This window comes from Rhodnius prolixus, unplaced genomic scaffold (genome assembly GCF_049639745.1).
Source record: "Rhodnius prolixus isolate KJV_2025 unplaced genomic scaffold, Rpr scaffold_1, whole genome shotgun sequence".
NCBI classification, from domain to species: Eukaryota; Metazoa; Arthropoda; class Insecta; order Hemiptera; family Reduviidae; genus Rhodnius; species Rhodnius prolixus.
The window spans coordinates 66,622,971-66,647,948 of record NW_027411581.1 but is presented as its reverse complement, the minus strand read 5'-3'; the positions used below and the strand labels follow the sequence as shown (position 1 = coordinate 66,647,948).

At 34.1% G+C, this 24,978-nt stretch overlaps 2 protein-coding genes across 5 annotated transcripts; one reads left to right on the top strand and one right to left on the bottom strand.

The window, feature by feature from the left end:
- Positions 1-1,323: 1,323 nt before the first annotated feature.
- Positions 1,324-17,879, top strand: Ntan1 (N-terminal amidohydrolase 1). Of its 4 annotated transcripts, XM_074112713.1 has the most exons (8): positions 1,353-1,468; positions 5,294-5,372; positions 10,885-11,101; positions 11,181-11,246; positions 12,605-12,787; positions 14,468-14,685; positions 14,943-15,104; positions 16,552-17,879. In XM_074112713.1, the coding sequence occupies exons 3-8, from the start codon at positions 10,915-10,917 to the stop codon at positions 16,675-16,677; spliced, it is 942 nt and encodes a 313-aa protein (XP_073968814.1). In that variant the 5' UTR covers positions 1,353-1,468; positions 5,294-5,372; positions 10,885-10,914; the 3' UTR covers positions 16,678-17,879. The 4 variants fall into 4 exon arrangements, with proteins under 4 accessions (XP_073968815.1, XP_073968812.1, XP_073968814.1 ...); XM_074112714.1 differs by lacking the exon at positions 5,294-5,372 and having other exon boundaries at positions 1,324-1,468; positions 14,468-14,676; positions 16,552-16,955; XM_074112711.1 differs by lacking the exon at positions 5,294-5,372 and having other exon boundaries at positions 1,327-1,468.
- Positions 17,880-23,234: 5,355 nt separating this feature from the next.
- Positions 23,235-24,716, bottom strand: Rpt2 (26S proteasome regulatory subunit Rpt2). Its single transcript, XM_074112710.1, has one exon. It carries the CDS (start codon positions 24,623-24,625, stop codon positions 23,303-23,305), a length of 1,323 nt encoding a protein of 440 aa, XP_073968811.1. The 5' UTR covers positions 24,626-24,716; the 3' UTR covers positions 23,235-23,302.
- Between the last annotated feature and the right edge of the window lie 262 nt (positions 24,717-24,978).

Genomic DNA, 24,978 nt, shown 5'->3' with positions numbered 1-24,978 from the left:
AGCCTGCAAAGCTAATATGTATTGGAACTTATTAGGTTCGATTTCCAGTCCTGGCTTCAATATATTTTACTTAATGGTATAACAAAAAAAATCTATCGTAAGTTGTTACCTATTCCCCTTCATCCAAGACAAATCATCGATAGTTAATCGTAAAGCGTGCCTACAAAAAAGATAAATAAATAAAAAACATTGCTTTTATTTTAATTATACATATGTAACGATGTTTTACCTTTACTTTTCTTTATCGACAAAAAAAATCGATATTTTTTAGATATCTAAAATGGTTTCTTCTGCTGAGTCATTTCAACTTGATGTAGGTTTTTTTTTTTCAAATTATTAAGAATTGAATATGTTTTGAAGACATTCACGATAATTTTTCTTAAAGGCAACCGCAAGACCTACTTTTTTATGACTTGTATCAACACGATGAACGGTTAAGTACCATAAAATATTTACTACGAGCAGTCAAACGTTTTTCTTATATTCAAACTTCAGGCGTATCGATTATTTTTAAACTCTTATTTTTATCGCTAAATTCTGACAAATATTTATATGTACATGTAAAAAAAAAGTATTGTAAATACAATAAAATGACAGTTTTTGAGCGAATTCCAAAGTAGTGTCCCTGTTCTATCTTTGAATATGTTTTACGCGATAAAGTGTAATGCACTGATAGCTAGTGGATCTCAGATAGTATGTTCAATCTGCAGCAATTATCGATAGAGGTTGTTCAGTAAATCGCAGTTTGAAGCGATTAGCTTCAAACTTGCAATTTTAAATGAGCATTTAATTCTCATTAACCCCGTACAGATAATGAATGTGTGTACTACATTGAAATGAACCATATAGAAAAGCCTACCTTGTCATACCGAACTTAAATAATTGATCCACAACTCTTAGCTTTTAAAAAAGGTACTGCTGATCTGAAAATAGATGTGTCATCCTGTGGAGAATGTTTTAAATTTAAGGATATTCTACAAATATCAACTGCAGAAAAATGGTAAATGTCTCCTCATGGATTTTATTAAAAGATCTTTAGTAATATTTCATTCAGTTCACGATGACTTAACACCAATTTTTCGGAGATTCCATTACAATTTCTATACCCAAATTAGCGAATTGAACACTGTTTTTTGGAAGCATGCTATCTGCAGTGGTTATACCCTTCATTTCAAATAGCGTAATTATAAATTAATCTTCAGTAGATAGACTCGACTGCGGTCGGTTGGTTGGTTGGCGAAGGTAGGAACAGAATTGAGCCACTATTGTCCGCTAGGAGAGCTACAGGCGCACTTCTTGCATTGTAGTGTACCAGCTGACCTCATGTGTTTGTTATGTTACAACCCTTTCTCTAATTTTTCGTCTAGTTTTAATAATCAAATTCTCTTCAAATTGTCAACCTATCATCGACCACGATTTGGTTAATTACTATATATAAAGGCTAAAAATATTCTGGCGATTGGTGAAGGTATGTTAATAATATTCATATTTAAATAGCATCTGGTATCGGAACTATTTAACATATTACCTTCTTTATTATTTATTTATCACCTTGTATTCTTTATTTTCCCTTTTCTTCTTCATCTGTGAGAAAATAATAACGTAATATTCTATTCTTATTGCACGGGGAACAAAACTACAAGTTAGTTTACGTTCATGATTTGAATTACAAATGTTGACTTCTTTAACCTGTTTTGTTCATTAGAGTTGTAAAAGGAAGCTTCATTTTTTTACCTTTTTCTTTTTTTTTTGTATTAAAAAAACTAGAATAATATTTGACATTCGACGCTTTATTTAAAGTTTATTTAACGGAAAACAAAATCTTGCACTTATTTTAAAATTACATTTATGAGATAGTTTCCTTATAATTACTTTTAATGCTTAGATTGGGTTAATTATATGTTAATAAGGTAGTTTAAATGCATAAATGCCTTTGGCGCATGGGTGAAACTGGAGAGTTAACTCTCGCGTTATGATGCTGCGTGCTTTGACCTCAAACTGGTAAGGCTCCCAACCGCTTCTCCAGTTGTAAGATCGTATTCCCGCTACACGGTCTTACCTACTCATAGACAAAAAACTGGTATTTAATATTTCATCATTTTTTTTTTGTATAACCTTAAAATAATAATTTCTCTTTTTATATTATTATGATGTTTTACTTTGTCTTTTCATTCGATTAAATATAGGCAATTTTTCATAACCAATTATCTAATTTATCCTCCTTTTTTTTTCTTTTAATATTTTAAGATAAACGTTTGATATTATTAATTCTTATAAATGCTTACCATTGAATTAAGAGCTGAGACATTGTATTCAAATAAAACAGAAAAAGTAACCTTCCATCTCTTGATTATCTTGGCAACCGAACAAACATATTGGTTGCTAGGGGAAAGGTTTTACCCAAATGTGGGCAAATATGTATATTTTCGTTGATTCTTTTATCCGTTATAGCAGAGATGAATGAATGTTTTTTTTTTTAATTGTTCCTTGATCATTTAGGAGTTTCATCCATCCTTAGATGCTGAGAATAGATAATTTGATTTCCATTCTCCTGTGTAAGATCGTATTCCCTGACTTGCTGACTTGATCATAGCCAGTTTCGAGATTATCACAAAAATAAATAAATTAAAATACAAAACTACACTAAGAGAGTAGTCTATGAGGGTTTATAAGAGCCTATATACGATTTTTCGTCTTTAAGGAAGAGCTAAAAATAAGTCACTACTTAGTTCTTGAAAAATATTTCAAAAAAAAAATTTTGTAAAGTCATTGGGTTTATTTTGTGGTGTTCGTTGACAGGTAGTTATTATATTTTTGTTTGTGAAAGAGTTTCCGTTTTTTGGGGGGGTTACGATGGATGTATACTACTTCCGTGGTAGTGTTCCGGAAAGACACGCTCAGAATACTCCTCAGAGCTGTTATTTCCTGTATGAAAATTCAAAATATAAAATACTGTACGATTTTAATTATTTACTTCTTACGAAGTAAAGAAAAAGTTAAAATGATTAGAAATAGATATTTATCTATAACTTTCGGCTGCTTTACGATATCAAAATGGTTGTCTTTTTTTCAACTTGAAGTTGAATAGTCAAGGTAACCTTGTCCATACTAATCACACACATTTAACAACACACAAACTATATCACACTAAATTGATAGGACGTGGTCTCCGAATAGATGTGGCTGAATTAGCAAGCATTTATTCCACTCCTACGTCGGCAGGCAAAGAGGACAGAACACTGCGTTATTTCTTCATTCTTATGTAATAATTATTGTTATTTGTACCAATTCTGGTAATATGCATTGTAATAGTATCGTATTTTTGAACACAGGTGTTTACAGAAAATATAATATATACATTTCTTGAAGTCCTTTGAATACGAAAAAAACTTTACACACTGGACTTCTTCTTACTAAAAATGTAAATTGTAACTTATACTTATTATTATTAATTTTTATTAATTAATTGGTTAATATATTAACCAAACGGCAAGTGACTCGTGTGTGCTTTCGATTGATTTCTGAACATTACGAAACGAGATATTGAGACTCAACATTGTTTTTACAATGTTGACATTTTTGTTTTTTTACTGAGAGTATTTTGAGTTAAAATATAAAATTGATAAATTTTATCATTCTCTACTAATATATTATCCAATTTCTAAAACCTTTAATCATTCAGTTTAACCTAGAATAAGCGTGTCTCTAGCTTAAGTTAGTTGTTGAAACAAGGCCATTACCTTCCCAAGTGAGTTATGATTTAGTTAGAGTAATAGTTGTGTATCGCTGCGGGGGAACCAATTTAATTAGCCTAAGATAATCAAATCCTGAGCAAGGTTCATGGAATTCACTTAAACTTTAGAAGAAAAAAGTTAAGTAAAGTAATTGCCTATTTTTTCTCAGGCGGGCTTTACGTCCAACTACCAAATTAGGTGCCGAGTACGGAGACGACTAGCAAACATACTGTACTATAAATTTCTTTTTATTAACCATTAAATAATATCCAAGGCCTAAGACCGGGGAATCGAACCCAGTACCACAAATGCACATTAGCTTTACAGGTCTCGCCTCTTAACCGCTCGGCTTAGCGTGGCGCCTAACTTTAGAAGAAGGTGTTCATTTTTGTACATCTGTACGGATGGCCGAACATCTGTAAGGATGATCATGGCCACTATCCTATCATCCTACCGGTGACTTGCTTGAGCTTTGTTTCTATGCTGATCTATAATGGAGTATATCTTTATTCTCAAATGAATCGTGATCGTTCCATCACTCGCAGGACCGGCAGGTATCCTTTTCTTTCTCTACTTTTTCGAGAGTATAAGGCTTACAATGCTTATTGGCAGCATTGTCGAATTGGATTTCTCCAAGCAACAATTTTATAATCATGGTGGCAATAAATAAACGCGCAAGAAGCCACGCACGGTCTCTCTTTGTAGAAAAAAGAGTACCAACGCAAGGCAGACGCAGAGTGACAACTAGAAGATTTCCGGTCAGCGTTTAGAACCAATATTAGCTTTTTTTTTTTTGTTTTTTTTAGTGAGTACGGTTATTCGAAATTGGAGTTGATGAGAATAAAGGAAGGAAGTATTATGTGAACCGGTTTTTGTAGAGACTGGGCGGACGCGTGAGTCTCGGTAGTCAGTGATGCCACTACATTACCACGCGGTGTACTCTCTCCAAATATATCGTATATTTTGTAGATTTCACTATACGTTTCCCTTTTCCAAAGAAAAAAGAAAAAATGTGTACTCGTTCCTCCCTGATAAATCTAGTTGTCCATGGGGTTCCCCCGGGGAAAGGGGACAACAAACTTTGGGGCTTCAAGGAAATTTGCAGTTCCAAATAAGAATGGTGTCCTGAATTCAACGCCAGCGCAGTTTCGGGTAATTTCATTTTCTTTTGAACTTGCAATTTTTACTGTTGTGGTATTTAGTTTTTCACACGTTTACTCTGCTTGTCCTTCATTTCTGGATAATACGAATGTATTTAGTATAAATATTTATATTGAATATAAAATAATAAATAAAAGACGAATGCACACAGATAAGAACATATATTAGTGTGTGTGTGTGAGTAGGAAGGGTGGCCATTTCAGCTGCTGTTTACCTGCCTCAGGTGCACTTCAGGCCGGACACACACCTGTGTCTAGATCGCACTTGTGATGCGCCTTTGCCAGTCATCGCACATCCTCTTTGTTTCAACTGTTCTCACGCCACAATACTTTTATTGTGATGCATTAGTACGATCTCAAGAGAGACTAAAACTTTTTTTGTTTCATGTTTTAATGAAGACTATCCAATTAAAAAAAAAAATGCATTCCATTGATGACTATATTCAGGACAAAAAAGAATATGACCGTTCGAAAAAGGGTAACAAATAAATTTCACTAATCTTTCTGCATACTTACAAGTACATATATATTAAGGCTGGCCACCTACAAAACAAATTAATTATAATAACTGAAGTTAGGTTGTTGGACCATTCTTATCTCTTGGGTTGCATGGTCCACAGAACATTCTGTAGTTATCATACAGGCCCTGGCCATCATAGAGATAATTAAATGAGTTAGCAGCAGCCCCGTACTGTATCGAGGCAAAATCTCGGTCTAGTTTATGTGTGCATATAGTGGCCACCCTGGTTTTGTTAAGTTAATCTACTAATGTTGCAGACAGTAGAACTATCGCTTAACTGAATTAAAATTAAATTCGCTTAACAAAACTCAGAATTAGTCTTTAGTACATACAAATATTTTAATAAATGCTTAAAAAAAGTTTTGCAATAACTTTCTAGGAAAAAGGAGATATTTTCATGATAAAACGTTTTTTAATTTTGTTTCAACAAATAAATGAAACTAAATTCAAATTATTTTAAATAAACACACTCCAATAGTAAGTAGTAGTAATTGCCTATATTTTCAGGCGGGGCTTAACGTCCAACTAGCCAATTAGGTGTCGTGGAGGGAGGCAACTAGCAAACATACTTTACTGTAAATTTCTCATATTAAAATTTTAAATAAAATCCAAGGTCTAGAGGCCGGGAATCGAACCCACTAAACCAACAATACATCTTAGCGTTGCGGGTCTAGTATCTTAACCGCTCGGCTACCGTGGCGCCTAACACACTCCAATATATTTGCTAAAAACCAATTGGGTGATTTACCAAAGAGGCAGGGAAAGAACCATTCCCTGACATTTAAAGAACTATAAGCTTCTTTTATTGGTAAGATCAAGAGACTTATCCTCTCGTCGTTTTTGCGTTATGATCTACTCTGATCGCTGAGTTCCAAAAAAAAAAAAAAATTACTTAACGCTACCTAGCGATTACCATGAAGACGAATTAGAGGTTCCTCATCTTCCTGATACAGACTCTCATAGGAGCTCGAGGAGTTTTTTTTGAACTCCACCCTGTGAATAGAAGAGTTCTATTCTAAGAATTCTCTTTTAGTTCTAGTAAGGGAAATCTAGGGAAGCATAGGGTTTTCCAGCAGGCGTTTTAGTGTGTATTATCTCCTCTTGTTTTCAAATACTGAGATCTCGAAAACTAGGGGAGTAATTAGACAAGGTGCAGTACAACCTCGATTAACCGAGATCACGTTGAGTCATCATAAGAACACCTGGATCGGCGCCGCGAAACAAAAGTTAATTTTCCGGTAGCGACACGAAAATGTTTTGTCTTCCGATGTAACATAATTGTTGGCGTGGCAGTAACTCTTTTATACCTGATTTTCTTGAAGGGTCATTATGTATGTATGTTTGCATGTAAAAACCCAAAATATGGGGCAATTAGTACTGAATTTCTTGGGATTTACCACGGTCTTACAAAAGACCATGGGATTTACGTGTCGTAAATGGTTGATTTTCAACTTCACGGTTATTTTTATGGATTATACTGTGTATTCGATTTAATCGGGATTTCAGTTTTCCGGGGTGGGTACAGCCGGAGGTCAGCCCGGCTAATCGAGGTTGTACTGTATAAGAAACAACGTTCCCTCTCATCCTGTCACAGATTTCTCAGCGGCTTCAGTTACGCCTCACAATAAGAAGTAGAAGTAAGTCGCGATCGGCAAATGGCCTTGGTCTGGCGCTCTTGGTTTGCCTTGATCAACAGAGAAGGACTTGTAAACCTTGCATGCTACCCCTAAGTAACTAACTACCTCTTAATCCCAAAAAAACTCTACTAAGTAAAAGGATGTCCCTCGAAACAGTTGCCAGCTCTTCACGAATGTATCTAGCCCAATGCCGGATGCTGAAATAGCCTTCTCCATCGATCCTCCTACGTAGATTTATAAATCTAACTCTAAATATACGTAGTCCTTACTACCTCCATAGTCCATTTTAAAGGAAAGAAAATCTTTAGATACAGTAAGCAGTAACTTCTCCCGTCTGGATTGAATTGGCTGGATTCATTTTCTGTGGAATCTGGCTGCCGTTAGTGCTTACCCATCCGCTACCAAGGAGATGTCTAGCTCTTAAATATGCATACCATATGTAAACTAATTTGTTATACAACCTGCTAACGTTATGGCTTCATTTTTGGATCGAATTGATCACCATTATTAGTCATTGACCGGTACCATGGTATTAACTATTGCAATTCAAATTACCATTTGTTTGTCGCTTTAGTTGGTCACAGAACAATGCTTTTTTTCCTAGCTTTTTACTATTTTTTACTTTCTCTAACTGAGCTTCTAATTACTTAAATTTTAAGTGCTCGCATTTCACCTACATACCTTGTCCTTGAATACTGTTAAATTTCAGTCAAATTTCAAATTATTTTCACATGTTTTATAAAATAATTCCTTATTTAATGGTGGTGCTTGAAATTTATGTTAGGCGTTATCGGTGCCATTTAGATATCTATAAGCAATGATTTGACAGATTCAGTCGTGAGATGCAAGGCAGATTTTATATTTGCGTGTTCATGACTTAGGGATTACCTTCACAAAAAAAACTTATTACCAAACTGATGCTCTCAAATTCACTTTATCTCTGAATGAATAGGAGAAAGTTTTTTTTTCTTTTTGAATAAGATAAATATTGGTTATTGCACAAATCAAGTAATTTAAATAACCTGCACCATCATAGCAGTTCTTTATTTAGGTTTTTATGTGACAGAGCAGGTGCTTTAGTTCGGTTATTCACCGCCAGAAGCCAGCGCCTAGTGTTAGTTTCAGAACGACTCGTTTGGCCCAGCACTGTCGCTCTACCACCACCATTAGAGCAGACGGTGGTGTACAACACTAAAATTCGGAGTACTATTAAATTTTGAATCTCCTAGCAGTCATAATCTATTACAGTTTCTTGTCAAGTATATTTACTTTACAACCAGTTTTACCAAAGTTTTTTTATTCAATCTCTTGTTGAATTACCCAGTTTACATCTGCCCGTAATTTAAAGGTAAGTTTTTCGTACAATTTTAGTAAATTTAAGTGTAAACAATTTATAGAAATTTCAACTTAAAAGATTGCCCATTGACATTTAGGAATACAACAAAAAAAATATTGCTAGTTCTGTGATTCTGTATTGATTATTGGAAAAACAATAATATTGCATCAATTTGATCATGGATTTGATAATATATCATATTGATAAAGGCTACGTCATGGAGGATTTTATTTTTTTCAATTTTATTTTATTATTTTTTTTATTTCATAAAAACATTCACGTTTTGAGTCTTTAAAGGAAATGCTTACGTTGAGTTCCACTGAGTACGATACCTTTATGTGGGTTTCCGTCTGTTTCAATTGTGGAGTAAATGGTTAGCGTAACTAAAAAAAAAAAAATTAATAAATAAAAAAAATAATGAAAATGAAAATTTGCAAAAGTTAATATTTTCTGTTTGATTTTTGATATTAAGATGGAATTGGACTATAAAACTTTGAATGTAATAATGACTGATACTATCATGACAAAATTTTTTCTTTTATAAGTTACCAGCTGATTTTTATGGACCGCTGAGTCCAAAATAGTGCTCTTTCATTTGAAATAATTTTTTTTTCTGGAGATATCGATTAATTGAGAAAAAAAAAGGATGTAGTTCGACTTTTTTCTTAAAAGAAAATTAAGAGTAATATTTGCACTTAGCACCGATTAAAATAAGGATTAAAATGTATCAAAAATTCCAAATTTGGAAAAAGAAATTGTTACCAGTAGTACTGAACAGATTTTCGTAGTTCATACGATTTTTCCGTAAAGCGATTCTTTTAAGGTGATCAATTATAATATCGATATCAATTAATTTTTAGTATAATTGAAAGGTGTGTACGTAAACATGAGCAAGAAAAAGCTGTGTTAGTGTTCACTAATAATTAATAATTTTTTTTAAAAAACAGTTTCAAAAATGTTATTTTAGTTTTTTTCACTATTTCAGTGAATTATTGAGTTTTTTAATTACCGGTTTAATATTAATAAAACTTAAATGTGAGCTGGTATTCAAATTAGTTCTTTTTCTATTCATGGCTTGCCAAGATCTGAGTTCATTGGCGGCCGGAGTTTTTTTTTTTTCAGACCACTACCGGTCTCCGGGAAGTGTTCTCTTGTTACAGACAATATTGGGCATCACCGGGGCAGTGAGTTGTACAAAGCTCCTTGGAAAGAAAACTAGTTATTACAGAGAGCCATTCTATTGTTTCATTGGCACCTTTCTAGGTTTTTATTAAAAGTAAGAACATTTCAAGATGGAAGTATATCAGCCCATTCCAAAGTGTAATTATTGTACAAAACTGATTTTCTTATTAAGTAAATAAAAAAAAAATGTAGATGAAATGCAAGTGCATAGTTAGAAGAAAACGTGGAAGTATTTTTTAGGGAAAATAGAAAAGTGATGGTATTTCAAATTGTTCGATTTCGGTTTTCCTCAAACCAATTTCTAAAAAGTACTTTTTTTGGACTAATAAGTACTCCGCAAACATCTGTTCCGTAAACTTTTCTAATTCGAAGATCAAACACGATCTTCTTAAGCGCTGATACATGTAGTAAACATTTTTCGCAAATCTCATTTTAATAAATATTGAGCTAACTAGTGATCTATCTGGCATTGTACGAGTGTTGACCTGAGACTTGTCGGCGAGAGGATGTAGTGGTTGCGGCGATCTTCTAGGAGAAAGTTCACGATCTACACTCTGTTTGTTTGTCAGTTCGGGCCCACCTCTAACCTACATACTTAGTTGACCTAATTTGTTTTCACATCTGCGGCTTACTCTGGTGCTATCGCATCTATCCGGCAGTTTTGGTTGGCTTGATTGTCGCGTGTAGTTTCAACTTGGGAGTTTTCTTGTTTAATAAAATACAAACTGGCAACGCTCCTAATACTTCCGCTGGTGTTAGGTTTTAGTACGATAGAAGGCTCTCTCCACTCCAAGAGATCACAGGTTATTTTAAAACAGTTTCTTTAGAAGTGATGTGATAAACAGCGTGACGTTTTTAGAGAGAGAGAGATAAAAGAAAAGAACATTTTCATTTTCTGCGTATTATAGGGAGGGGGGAAGTAGTGTCAGATGGAAAAGTAATCAGGGGGCTCTGGGAGGTTTCATGAGCGAAAAGGGTGATGGACCAGGGTCTTCAGGATGTATGGAAATCTCGATGGGCTACTTCAGTACCACTTTTCGATTGTCTTGGTGGTAGGAGTGTTTGTACTTCGATTAGTAATTGTACATCGACCAGTTCAACAGGAAATGGACTTAGTGAAGGATTTCTGTTGCCATTGTCGTCAACTATACTATGACTTCTGGCTACGAATGTTGTCAGGAATAGTTTTCGAAGTAAGCAATCATGGGAAAAAAACATAACAAACAAGAAATGTATTGAAAGTTTTGTAAAGCGATGTATAACGAAACAAGAAAGAAGCGAGAGCGTCCCAAAGTGTGAGATGTTGGTGTTACAGGAACGCTGGACAGGGCAGCAGTGAGGCGCCATGGTGGTGACTGTAGGCGGCTGTCGGCTGGAAGAGCCGCTCCCGGACACCAGGACTCTGCACCACACGCACCCACAGTTCCGCGAAGCGGCTGCCGCCTTTCTGGCCGTGCCGTCCAAGGTGGTCGGCCCCGTCGGACTGTTGTACGTCCAGCAGCGAGAAATGGCCATTACAGTACCGCATGACAGTTAGTTAAACTTAATGTTCATCTTGTACTGTAATCCTCGGGTCTCATTTATGGACTAATTTTTCTTTTTCTTTTCCAGAAAATGTGAACATTATTGGCACGGATGATGCTACCACATGCATAGTGGTCGTTCTCAGGCATACAGGTTCGAAATATTATTATTTTAAGGTTTGTATCATAAAGATAGTTATGGCGAACAGAGAACGCTCAGTTTTCCTTCCATAAATTAATGATTTCATCCATGAGATATTATATTTTAAGAAATTAATGAACTCCAGTAAGTATAGATTGTGGTCAGAGTTTATTGCTTTTGGCTAGTTATGGGACGACATTATCGCCGAGCGTTGAGATAATGAAGTTTATCTCTTCCCCAACAATATGTCTCCTTCAAATGCTGACAAAAAACAAACTATTGGACAAAAAAACGAATAGTGTTTCTTCTTAACTGATATATATATATTTTTTAAACAGATAGAGCTAATTAGATCATAACTTTATCTATGAACTGCCTCGTTTCTACTCCATGCATTTCTTCTAGCTGATAACGGTTGATCACCGAGTGTTCTTGTTAAGACGGGGAATTACCATATTTAATAATAAGAATTTTGTATCCAGTTCAAGAGACGCTATCTGAACAGTAGTCACCTGGTCATTGCCGCATTTAGCTAGAAGGAATTACTGTGATCGTGTGTTAAACTTCCACCGGAAGTAATACATTTTCATTAGCTTCCTTAAACGTGAAAACGTTCTTTAGCTGATTGCCTTTTTTGGGAGGATTTTTCAACATTTTAACGCAATACCTCAAAAACGTAAACTGCCAGGCTTAGGCAAGATTATAATGGAGGTCCATATTAGTGGTAGAGTGTCTCCCCCTACCCATCCATTGCAACAAAAGTCATCTATCCATCCATTACAACACATATCATCCATCCATTCATTACAACACATATCATCCATCCATTCATTACAAAATTTGAATATTATTTTTCAAATTCCATACATTGAAATAAATACAAAATAGGTTAGAAAATAGAAATTAAATTATAGACTAAACTAGATAGTAATTCTGTTAAGGAGACTTTTTTTGACAAAGGATGGGTAGTTAAGCCAACTTCAGAGCAGTACTCGTATTTTAGTCTAATTTATAGACTTATCATCATTAAATTCAAATAAGAATTAATTTTTAGTAACAAAAATTCCAAATTTGGCTGGGGCCTGGGGGAAAAGAAATTGACAGGAAGTCATCATTACAGTTTTCTGAGAAACCACCCAGAATCAGTTTTCCTGAGCAAATGTTTTTGAAAAGAAAAAAAAAAAATCAAGAAAAAGCGCTCCTTGTTGCGGATTGGCCCAAAACTAATGATACCGAAAGCGATGTTGTGATCTAATTTGAATACCTAGAATTTGTTCTTCCTAAGATTGATGTATTTTGACCAAAAACAATGAAGAAAAATGAAAGCAACTCGTTGAAGATTTGTTATTATTATTATAATTTTATTACAGGCAGTGGAGCGGTTGGTTTGGCCCACTGTGACGGTGCGGGCACCGAAGAAGGCATTATGACTATGGTCTCCAGGGTACAGGAATTGGCGCTCGGCTATCCTGAAGGACGACTCCAGCTGCAGCTCATTGGCGGCTACTCGGACCCACATAATTATTCTGAAGAATTATTTTATAACATTTTGCGTATGTATTTGTATTTTCCGTTTTCTTGTGTTAAATACAGGAAGTTCGAATAGTTTCAAAATCTCCTATTACGGCTCCCATATTAATGTGGAGCCAGCTCCATCGCCTCTGTCAACCAGGATATTCCTGTAATTTCTTTTATTATTATAGATGGAAAAGCCTAATATCTGGCATAAATATTCAAACCTTCTTAGTCTATAGCACCTTGTGGTATTGATTGCCTCTTCCCAAACAGATTCGTACCTTCTTTAGTCATCCCAATTTGATTTTTTTTTTTTATCTTCGATTCTTGGCCGAGCCAAAAATCTTTCTTTTTCACCAGCTTAACCTCTATTCGAGTATTGGTGTGTTTTCCGAACCTGTGTTTTTCCGAGCCTGTAGATTAGCACACTGGAAACATACCTGTTAGTTTTTTTAATACTCCTTAAAGCGCTTTGGAGACTTCTAATATCGACACCGGACTTCTCGATAATGTTATCACTTAGGTTTTTTTATTTATGGTATAAAACTGCCAATTATTTATCTCTGTCTTTTATACCCACAACTCAAGCTTAAGAGAATTAACGTGTGAGCACAAAAAAGCTCTAATTTTAGTTTGGCAAAAGTTTAGAATCAATCTTGGTCCACTAGCGCACTTTAGTGGATTGGGCATTGCTTTTGGAGGGGAAAAAAAATAATGAAATCCTATTTTCTATCGAAATTAAATTGTACGATAGCTCTTTTCAAGTCTAATCGGTGGCTTGAGTACCAATCAAATGCACAGTTTCATGACTTCGATGTAATTACCTCATACTTCCCAATTGTCTGAAACACAAAAAGTAATTTAACCAGTTAAGCGGTGGAATTTAATTTTAAAAAACCCCACACACAGTGTGCAGAATTAAAATCAGACAATACGTATACACATGACGTATACATGACGTCGAACGCTGGGCAAAACAACCAAAAGTTTACAATAGCGACTTTTTCTGCAATCTTTGGGGACTTGAGATTACAGACAGAGCATTGCTGTGCTCATTCAAAATCTTGCACCGTCTTCACGTATGCATTGCTCCTAGTTAACTAGCGACGCCAAGAGCTTTTACAAGAAAGAAAAGAGCTTTTTGAATTCTGTGCAAAATGAAATCATGCTCGTACTGAGGTCTGAATCTCTATCTAAAAGGTAAAGACGGGCATTGCACAGGGGGTTGAGAGCATCTATTTGTGCGCGTAATTCCCAATCTCTAATGCGGAGACCAAACATGTACCAACCACTTATCATTTGGCTGACTCCCACCACCAACTCCGTATAAAATACTTGGCAGTTCACCAAATAATATTTTTATTGTATTTTATTAAAATTTCGAGTTTGTATCGTTAATGGCAATTTTATATTTTTCACAACGAGTATACACGTCGAACACGCTTAACTGGTTAAACGGAAGTCAACGTTTTTCGAGCAACCTGGTTAATAATCGAAACTGTAGCTTCAAGAAGAAGACAAAAAGTTTTCTAAGAGAGGCAGAAAGAGATAATCTCAAAAATTTTCCTGCAAAGTGGACTTTCCCTTGGTTGCGTCTCCCACCTGATCGTCCCAGTAATAAGTCATACTTATTAATAGTCCTTTCACATGTCTTAGATAATATTTATTAAAGATGCAGTATGGGCTAGTGAATGAATATTGAATTATAAATTGTTTAGATGCATTTCATAAACAGCCAGTAGAAGTAGAATTGACAAACGTATGTCTGGGAGATTTGAACACAACGGTGAGAGGTGGCATTCACTGGCCAATAGTGTACGGAGCTGGTGTGAACGTGAAAACTGGAGAGGTGTTTCCGGCTACATTTCCAGACAAAGGACCGGAACAAGCGCTGAGGTCCGCTAGGCATTTCACTGGCGGCCAGCAGGTACAACAAGTAATGTGCCCTTTTTTGGTTTTCTTTTGATTTATTTATTTTATTTGCTTTTTTTAAAAATAATAGTTGGTAAACCTGGCTTATTTATTCAAATTTTGTTTAATTTATGAAATATTTTTATACTAAATAATGCTTACTAAATTTCATCCACATTCAGTTTATGTATATGAGGGGGGCCTCATCACTCCAAACTTTGTTTCTGTTTCCCCCTCCACCAGCTTATACCCCATTTTAAAGTTTGTAATGATGTTACACAGATACTGGATGTTTACGACTGCGGATTAGGTTTGCTGAGGATAGGTCCGTTCAACTATCATCCACTACGCGGGGTCGACCTTTGGCTGGACCAGCCTGACGACTTCATTCTACAACATCTTAGCACTTCTCCTCAGGTGGAACCACCACATTTTGTCGTAAAGGTTAGGTTCTTTAATAAATATATATATTTTTGTAAATGAATTTTAATTAAAAATATATCTGGCCCGTCCCCCGATAAGAATATTATGATTTGAAGGTAGGTTATGATGCTACTAGAATAGAATAATAGATGGGACGGGACCTACGCCCCGTGGCACCGCAGCCACAAAAGACTTATTGTACCAACCTCTTCTTAGCGAACCCTCCCCTTCTAAAGAGGTTAAAGGACTTTCCCTACTAATTCTTTTTGCGCTACTATCTCCTGCGGCCTCAGCGTTTCAAAACTTTCATAGCGCGAACGCTCGATCGCAACGCAATCGAACAGCAGGTTAGAGGCCGTTTCCTCCTCTTCCTGACATAAATCTGCTCACAACGGTTCCGAGCTAATAAACCCCACCTTGCGCAGATGCTTCCTGAACCTACCCATGCCCCTGTGAATAGGCCTGCGGTCAGAGTAATCTGATTTCTACCCAAGCACAGGGTCTCTTTGGTTCTTTGCATAGACACAGCCGTGGCAATCAATAGTCTTGCTGTGTTTGACCCCTCCAGGACACATCACCCAGTTCTTTTTGTGCTCCCCCCCCCCAGATCCCAGATCTCTGAGAGCCGCACAAACCGAACCCCTGGTGATCCCCAGGACAGGCTCCGGGCCGATGAAAGGAGTTATGACGCCACTAAGTAAAGTTCTTCCAAATTATGGTCATCCCTGTTTTTATTAGTGAAGATAATTACTATTAAATCTCTAAACTTGAAAACTAATTTGTTTTAAATTTTTAAAATAAATAATGTCTAAAGCTTCCCTTGAAACGGTTTTTTTTTTTTAATCGGTTTTCATTATTTAGCGAGCAAATTTTATTTAATCTGTGAACCTTTACTATTAAGAATAATACAATCTAAAATCTAGCTCGCCTCCCTCTACTTATCGTCCATCTATTGTCTAATAGTAGTACTACCCGATTTTTCCTCCTTCGTGACCTTTCGCCGATCTTTGTACTTAACTGATTGAAGTACCCCCATTGATGTACATAAATGTTGCTGGTGATGATAATGCTCACTTATCGTAAACTTGTATTATTAAGTATTATATGTTTAAGGTATTCTTCTTTGCACTCAGCTTTAAGCTGTGAAGAGCTCAAGTTACTTATTGTCTCAACAATTTATTTCACTTATTGGCCTGACCTTTGAACCATGGTCGTTTACATAATTCAGGCATTATGGTCTTTAAAATGTACTCTTGTTTCAATTATAGTAATCTGTTTGCCATTCCTAAAAAGTTTAGGTCATACATCTTAGGTTATTATTACCTTTGGTCTTAAAGGTAACCAACCTACATTCTCAATTAAATCTAACAAAACCATTAGTGAGATGATTCTGATGAAACAGACCAAATGTTATTGATGATTAATGTTTTACTAATGTCATTAAAACAAAATTTAAAACAAAACACAGGTGAGAGCATCCTTGAAGTACATCCAGGAACATCCATTTCCAGCTGTGACCGTCTTCCGAGACAATCGACCGCATTATTATAAACGAGATGAGGTTACTGGTGTTTGGATTCCATTCAGATATTAATTTTGAACACAAAAAAAAAACTGCCTGACAAAAATTGAAAAAAAAAGAAAAAAAGAACATAATTTAGAGATTTTTTGTTGTTGTAGAAAGGAGTTGGCCCCCCACCAATATAAAATTAATATTTTTAATTTAAAGTGGCCTGTAATTGAAGTGAGAGATCTCTAAGTAATTTTGAGTGCTACTTGTAACAGATGTAGTAAGTAGCACTTAGGTTTTGGTGCCTTATATTGTAAACTCTTATATTGTATCCATTAGACGGTTGAGTCTGTTGAAACTTGTTTATTTTTTGATTATTAACAACTTACCAATACGATAATTATTTTAAGACTGTAGTTTGATCGGATTTGAGATTTTACTTTGTTTTTTTTTTTTGGTTAGAGCGTAGATTTTTTTTTTAAATCTAAAATAATTGAAGCCTGTGTTAAAAGAAATTTCGATCTTAAGATGGTGGTTGTTATGAATAAAAATGATTTTACACTCAACGCTCATGTAAGTTTACTGATATTTCTACCAGGAACTGATTTCCTAATAATTACGAGATATTAAAGAGCGACATGGTGCTAAATATTGAAACTATGAATCAAATATTAACCCGGAATGTGTAGTAGACCTATGATGATGACAAAAAGTTTGATTGTGGTAGATGTGCCGGAAAAATACGTGATATATGGGAGGGAAGCGATTACCTGATCCGTTCTTCGACAGTAGCCCAAATTTTTTTTTTTTTTTTTTTTGCTTGGGCTACTCCCATAGGAGAAGCAGTTTGAGAAGCTGTTCTCTAGATCGTACGCCGACTTTGCTTGGAATACGATGTCAAAGTGAGCGTTTCGTTGTTCTGCCGTAATACTTTATCTAAGAAGCACGAGTAAGAAACTTGTCCATCACCCTAACCTAAAAAAATTATTCAGTGTGAAAAATGAAGTGTGACATTTCTGGATTATGTGATTCAAAATAGATAACTGGCGTAGATAGGTTAGATATCTCCACGGATGGTTCTGTCGATAGAGAAAAGAATTCTGCAAGAATTCTGGTTTCTGACAAAGACTTTAAACAGGCAAAGCAGGATCTAAGCATTATAAGGGGGCTGCAGATTGCTGTCGTCCAGTATGCCTGTAAAGTAGTTTTTTTCGCTCATCGACTCCATGGGTGATCATAATTCTTCTTACCACCTTAGGATCCTAAAAAAAAAAAAAGAAAAGAAAGAGGAATGGCTGGTTCTCCTGCAGAATGTAGGCATTGTTGGTTAATAATCACATTAATTTGCCAGCAAAAAATCCTCCCAAAAAAGTGTCCTGCTATTTTCTTAAAAATTAAGAAAATTGAGGAACTGCCATGGGATTACCTAGGTTCTATCTAAACTATAAATGGAATGAATTTTGAGAACAGCTTCTCACCAAGGAGCCCAGATTTTCGGAGATTTTTTTATAAACTCTGTTTTTGGAGATATCAGAAATTATCCTGAATTGAAATAATTTTTAGGTAGGTTTTGCGCTGAGGTTATCCCCACGCAGTACTCTCTTATTTGATTGTAGTAGCTTCGCTAATAGAATTAGTGAAGTTATTTTAATAATCTTCTTCTATAACTGTTTTTTAACAGGTTGAACTTTATTATTAATTTTTTTTTGTTAAGTCAGAGCTGGTAGAAAAATATTTTTTGGGGGAAAGACGCATCATGGTAGCTCAATTATTATCTTTATTATTACCAAATTGGGCGCCAATAACCTTAGATGTTGACGCGCCTTAAATCATTAAAAAAAAAAAAAAAAAATTACCAAATAAATTTTATATTCATGCTAATGTGCATAAATTCATTTTTATTCATTTGTTAAATGTTTTTTTTTTGTACGGACATGGATGGAAACTAAATTCTGTGGAAGGATAAAATGAAGGACAAATATTTCAAAATATAATCCAGCAAATACTTGGGATAATAGTATAAACATTTCATTTTTCTTGCATAAGCCTTCTGCCTTAACCTATTTAAGAAAAAGTTATTATTGTTAAATAAGATTGACAAAATATTAATTTTATTGTATTTTTGGGGTTATAAAGCCTCGGAGTTAGATCTGCCTTTTTGTATTCAATGTATTTTATCAGTGCAATTAATTTGTAGGTTTTTTTTTAAAAAATTTGATATTTCCATGCGTACATTTATGATTATAATTTACGTTTTGTTACATTATCAAAATGGTGGGGCATTTATTTATATTTTATAATATGTTAATAGTGATGATATATATAATTTTGGACATGGCTGACATTCCTACCGTCTAGTTCATCCGTCTAACGATAGTACTAATTTAAGGGTCACTTAATAAACAAATCAATAAATTTTCCTGGTAGAACCTTCAAATAAAGGTTATATATTTACTTTTGAGGTTTAAAAATTACATTTTTATTTTTTTAAATTCATTTATTAAAAAATAAATAATTAAATAGTCTGATTTTTTTTTTTTTTAATGATAAACAAAATCTCATATTTTGTAAATTCCACGTAGTCGTAATTTATATTATTTTTGAAAAGAGCCCAAATTATTTTGTCGGCCATGTTGTTCTCTTATAATGTCACATTAAAGTTAATTTCTAGGTTATAACCTAGATAGGTTATGTTTCTAGGAAATAACCTTAATATAAGGTGAATTCAGCGAAAAGTGTGTTCATATTTGGATTTATTATGAATCTAAATTTTTTTTAAAAAAAAGTGTAAAAAAAATAAACCTTTTACACAAGATTTTAATTGAATTCTAAAAAAAAAAAATTGTGACGACTTTTTTGCACAAATTAATTTTTTAAGAAGGTGCCATGGATTCCAGTGTCATTGTAACTTGCGTTGCAAATATCAAATCAAAAATAATTTTAAAGAAGTAGTGCCATTTTTATAAGCTATGTTCTACTTTTGAGGAGGAAATTTAGAGAATTCTTTTCTTTTGTGTTTATTTTAATCTAATAAATACAATATTTATTAGATATAGGATTGCTTTTTTTATATAATATATGTATATATTATATAAAAACACATAATACGTACTTGACAAGATAGTAAGGGGTACATTTAAAACCAAGAGTGATACTTAAATCAAATCTAGATTTAAAAATTATTTACTCTCCTTTTAAAATCTTAAAATGAATTATTTTTTTTATTTTTGTCGCATCAGCAGCTGAGCTGATTTCTCTGTTCTCTCATTACAGACAACACTGTCCATCACCGGACAGTGAGCTGTAAGAAGCTCCTAGGAAGAGAAAATCTAAGGGTCAGCTGCTGGATTCGAACCCGGGACCTCCGCGTGGGAGTCCAGCATGCTAACCTCATAGTTAATCCCTTCCCTATGAATTTTTTTTTTTTTTTTTTTTTTTTTTTTTTGCCGGCGCATCGACGTCTATGGCCATTAGCGCCCATGAATTATTGTTATTTTTGCAACTGTCTGTATTCTGCTGCGATCCTCCTAGTCCTTAGGGCTACTTTGGGCTCACTTTTTACCCAGTTTTCTTTTGCGTAATTGAAATAATTTCGCATCTTTTTCTTGGAGTACTTGTTCTTTGTCTAGTCTTTGCGAGTGTCATGATTAGGATGACGTAAGCTTGTAAAGCTGTTGCTTTATGACTCGTCATAAAATGAACTTAGGTCATCATTATACTTAACTGGCATGATATTTTCACCATTATAAAGATACTAGTATAGAATATTTGGGTCTCCTCGGCCCATAAGGATTTTCTAAAAAAAATCTGCCGTTTTTACTAAAAGTTAAACTAATAACTTAAAGTAAGCTTAATTGCTCACAAGCAGAGGCTCTACTAAGGGAGACGTCTCCTTAAGAGTTCGATGATACGCCATGGGTGTCCCACTTTGACAAAACTTCCTTCTGTTGTACTTTTCGCACTACGAAACTGTGTTTATCGGTATCGTAGTATCTCCCAGCCGCCACAAAGATATTCACAGGAAGTCCTGTGAATTGACATGTCCGTTGTTAAAGCTGTTGCAGAAAACGAATCTTTTAGTAAACAAAAGGTTTTAAATCTTTCACTTAAAAAGTTTTTTTTAAAAATTTGTAATTAAATATGTTGTACTGGGCTTAGTATTTGTATCAGTTTTTTACATTCCATTAATTAATAATAGAAAGCGCAACAAAAACTAATAAAAAATAGAACAGATGCATCCAGCTGTTAAATAAAGAATACAAGTTAGGCAATTTTGGTGCTCACTACTTTAAGAAAGATACTGACGTTCACAATTGTGCTGTTATTTAAAAAAAAAAAAATATTAAAATTAAAATGAAAGTTGCTCTGTGATAAACAAATATATATTTAAATTTAATAAAGAAAACTAAAAAAAAAAACGTTTTGTTTTATTTTATGTTTTAATTTTTATATAAAATGATAAAAGCCTTTCTAGGGTCTAATGACTTGCTCTCTACAATATAATTATCGAAGGCTAGTTAATTATTGGATGGGCAAGATAAATATATATGTATGTAAAATAAGATAATATATTGGCCAGAATTAAGAAATATATTTTATTATTGTAATCAATAAGGATGGTGATCTGACATTTACCAGAACTTTTTATTATTATTATTTTAATATTATTGTACGTGCTTGTGAGGTTATTTTTTATTAAGTTACAACACACTTCTTTCTTTTTTGTTATATTTTTGATATTATATTGTTAAAAATACTTCTTTTTTTTCTAATGGTTTATGTTAATTATATTACCAGAGAAAATACACAATGAGAAATACAAAATTACGTTGCTTTACTCTTTTCTTGTTTGCGTACCATTAATACTATTCAAAACAGCTGTTTATTTTTACTGCATATTTAAGCGTTACGACTTAAGTCAAGTTAAGTGTTTACAGGAATTGATTCTGTGTAGAGCTGCTAATTTGAGCAGCCAAAAAATTGAAAACAGTAATTATTGGTGCCCATTAAACATTTTAGTGTTTTTATATTTGGTTTGATTAGAGATAACATAAAACAAAGGTACCATGACGAAATTGTATCTTTCCCCTGGGGAGAGGGGGACACCTTTGAACAGTTTTAATTTCTCGCCAAATATTTAAAAGCATTTATGATTGGTAATTTTCTCCATATATATATTGTGGTAGACCTGTTGTATAATAATTGACAGAGTTTCCCCTTCCGTTTTCATTGTTTTGTAAAGTCCAGAATTGAGGAATGTTATATATTTTGTAAGGTGGAAGTAAAATTTTTTGTTGCAGCTTTGGGAAGTGTATTGTGAAGATTTGTAGTGGACAAGGTGTAAGTATTGTTAGTCACCATATTAACATTTTGGAATTCGTATTTTTGAAATCGAAGTATTTACAAAATTCTATTTGCTTGCAAAAAGTGTTGGATATTATATTTTTTCTTTTATGGAAGGAGAGGGGGCACATTTCAATATCACTCAGTTAAAATGTGCCGCCCTACCGACCACTGCAAGTTTGTGGACTTTGTTTTGGATTTATTCGCAGAGAAGGGTTAAGTGGTCCGAACCTACTACATTAAGAAGCGCAACATACCGAATATTTCGTTCAAACTTCCTAAACCCATCAAACACTTCGGGTGCAACAACATCCCGAACTGGGTCATTCTTGATTTTGGAACTAGATTTCAGTGGTTTTTTTTAAAAAAAGTAACGTAGTAGTGAGAGAGAAATAACTGATAGAAGGTAGATTCAGAGTAAAGTAATATCATTTCTTTCTATTTTATATTGTGTTCAAAGCTACCCCACCAGAGGGGCAGATATTAACATTTGACACAAAATTTTTAAGTTAAACAAATATACTATAGGTATGTATGTAAAGTACCAACTGTTTATTGAAATAGATCTGTTAAGAAGACTTGAAAGTTGTAGAAAACAAAATAAAAAGGTTCAATAATACAGATTCTGTGCGCACTCTGTAACAGAAAATGCCGACTATATAGATGAAGATAAGACAATAAAAATCACATTATAGCACTACAAAACAAAACACTTGAATGTGTTTTTTGTCTTGAGTAAAATTACGATTCTTTTTTTTTTCACTTAGCATGTATTGAAAAGATTTTTATCCAGCAAGACGTGCGTAACCCACATTTTCATTTAAGATGTTCTAAGCAGCTGTAACAATGATGTAAGAAAATCTGCGTCTTTTAAAGTTGAGAATAAAATAACTAGCACAGGAATATGTAAGCGCAATTTTGGGCATAAACTTCTTTAAATGAGTTCAAAGCTTATAATTGTGCCACAGTATGCAGATACAATATTTTTTAAAGAGGGCCAGCTAAGTAAAAAGTAATTTTATCGTGTTTATTTTTTGAAATAACAGGTTATTAGGTTAACAGGTTAAAAGACTATGAAGTTTGAATAGCTTTTGCAAACAAGTTTTACAATTATTTTATAACAAAATTTGACTCCATTACCATTTAACAAAGTTGTAAGTAGATGCCTTAAATTGACGAAGTTATATTTGAAGTTGACTTCAAGGATTGGCTATTCCAGTGCTTATTAGCAATTGAAAGTTTTAAAAAAGTGAAACGCTTAAATAAAATAAAGGATTGAAGGTTAAAAAATACAACAGTTTATCAAAAAAAGGTTTTAGTATTTTATTATTATAAGTTTGTTATAAATACATTCACCATAACTAATTTAAAGATAAAGTCCTTCAGGAGTGCCTTCTTTCTTTCTGTACAAAACAGATTCTTTAGATTTCTTGAAATCTTCATTATTAACTTTCATTCTCCTTTCTCTCAAGGCCATCAAACCTGCCTCAGTACAAATGGCTTTGATATCCGCTCCGGATAAATCATCTTTAGCCATTATTAATTCGGATAAGTTTACGTCATCTGCCAACGTCATACGAGAGGTATGTATATTAAAGATTCGTTTTTTTGTTTTCTCATCCGGCAATGGAAATTCTATTTTACGATCTATTCGTCCAGGCCTAATAAGTGCGGGATCTAGAGTTTCTATACGATTTGTTGCCATAACTACTTTAACATCGCCTCTTGAATCGAATCCATCTAACTGATTCAACAATTCAAGCATAGTACGTTGTATTTCTCTTTCTCCGCCAGAATTTGAATCATATCTCTTGGTACCAACTGCATCAATTTCATCGATAAAAACTATGGAGGGTGCATGCTCTTCGGCGACTCTAAATAATTCTCTCACTAATTTCGGACCATCACCAAGATACTTTTGTATCAACTCAGAGCCAACAACTCGTAGAAATGTTGCAGAGGTTTGATTCGCAACAGCTTTCGCTAGTAGTGTCTTGCCAGTGCCTGGAGGACCGTAAAGGATCACACCTTTTGGTGGCTTAATACCCATTTCTTCATAATATTCAGGATGTGTTAAGGGCAGCTCAACTGATTCCTTAATTTCTTGAATTTGAGTATCTAAGCCACCAATATCGGCATACGTTTCTTGAGGTGCTTTCTCAAGTTTCATGACGGTTACCATTGGATCTGTGTCGTCAGACAGAACACCAACAACTGCATGCACTTTATGATTCAGCAATACGGAACATCCAGGCTCTAATTGATCTTTATCAACAAAAGACAATATACTCACATAATGTTCACTTCCCACAGATGTTGACACGATTGCATGATTATCGTCGATGATTTCTTCAAGATTGCCCACTGACATTGGAGTTCCTCTAAGATCGTCAACTTTAGATCTTTCTTCTTCGTTTTTCTCTTCTTGAGGTTTCAATCTCTCTTGATTGCGAATAAATTCCTCTTCCATTAGTAAATAATCCTTTATACGTTCTAACTTTAACAGTTTCAGCCTGCACTTAGTATGCGGGGTGACCTGTGGTAGTTTTGTAGCTGCATCTGGTCCTTTAGTCCTCTTCTTTTTCTTACCTACCCGTGTCGGTATTGGAGGTTCATATTTCTTCTTCTTATCCTTATCATCCTTTTTGTCTCCCCCAGAACCGCCTCCTGCTGACTGATTCTGGCCCATTCCAATATAAAATGTTAAACTTTAATCACTGTTTACTTCCACTACAAATGTTACCTTCAGTATAACCTAAAAGAGCTAGTCACTCTGTGATGTTAATATTAAATCTAAGATCTCATTATATTCAACTTTTTAAAAATATTAATTCAAATCTCGACAATAAATTCAATCAATATATGTGCTATTTTATAATCAATTTTAAATTATTAATTATGTTTTTTTAATTGAATAATTAAAAGTTTGTATTTATCCATTAATATGTATATTGAGTTAAATGATTTCAAAAGAAGAGCTCATTGAATGGTAAAAATATGGAAATAAAAAAATAACGGGTTTTGTGTTGGTAAAATAAATTT

Excerpts from the sequence above, each read along its gene's own strand:
- Rpt2 (XM_074112710.1), bottom strand. The coding sequence starts at position 24,625 with ATGGGCCAGAATCAGTCAGCAGGAGGCGGTTCTGGGGGAGACAAAAAG.
- Ntan1 (XM_074112711.1), top strand. The coding sequence starts at position 10,915 with ATGGTGGTGACTGTAGGCGGCTGTCGGCTGGAAGAGCCGCTCCCGGAC. Across the intron at positions 14,686-14,942 it reads GCGGCCAGCAGGTACAACAA|ATACTGGATGTTTACGACTG; the intron begins GTAATGTGCCCT and ends GATGTTACACAG. Across the intron at positions 15,105-16,551 it reads CACCACATTTTGTCGTAAAG|GTGAGAGCATCCTTGAAGTA; the intron begins GTTAGGTTCTTT and ends AACAAAACACAG.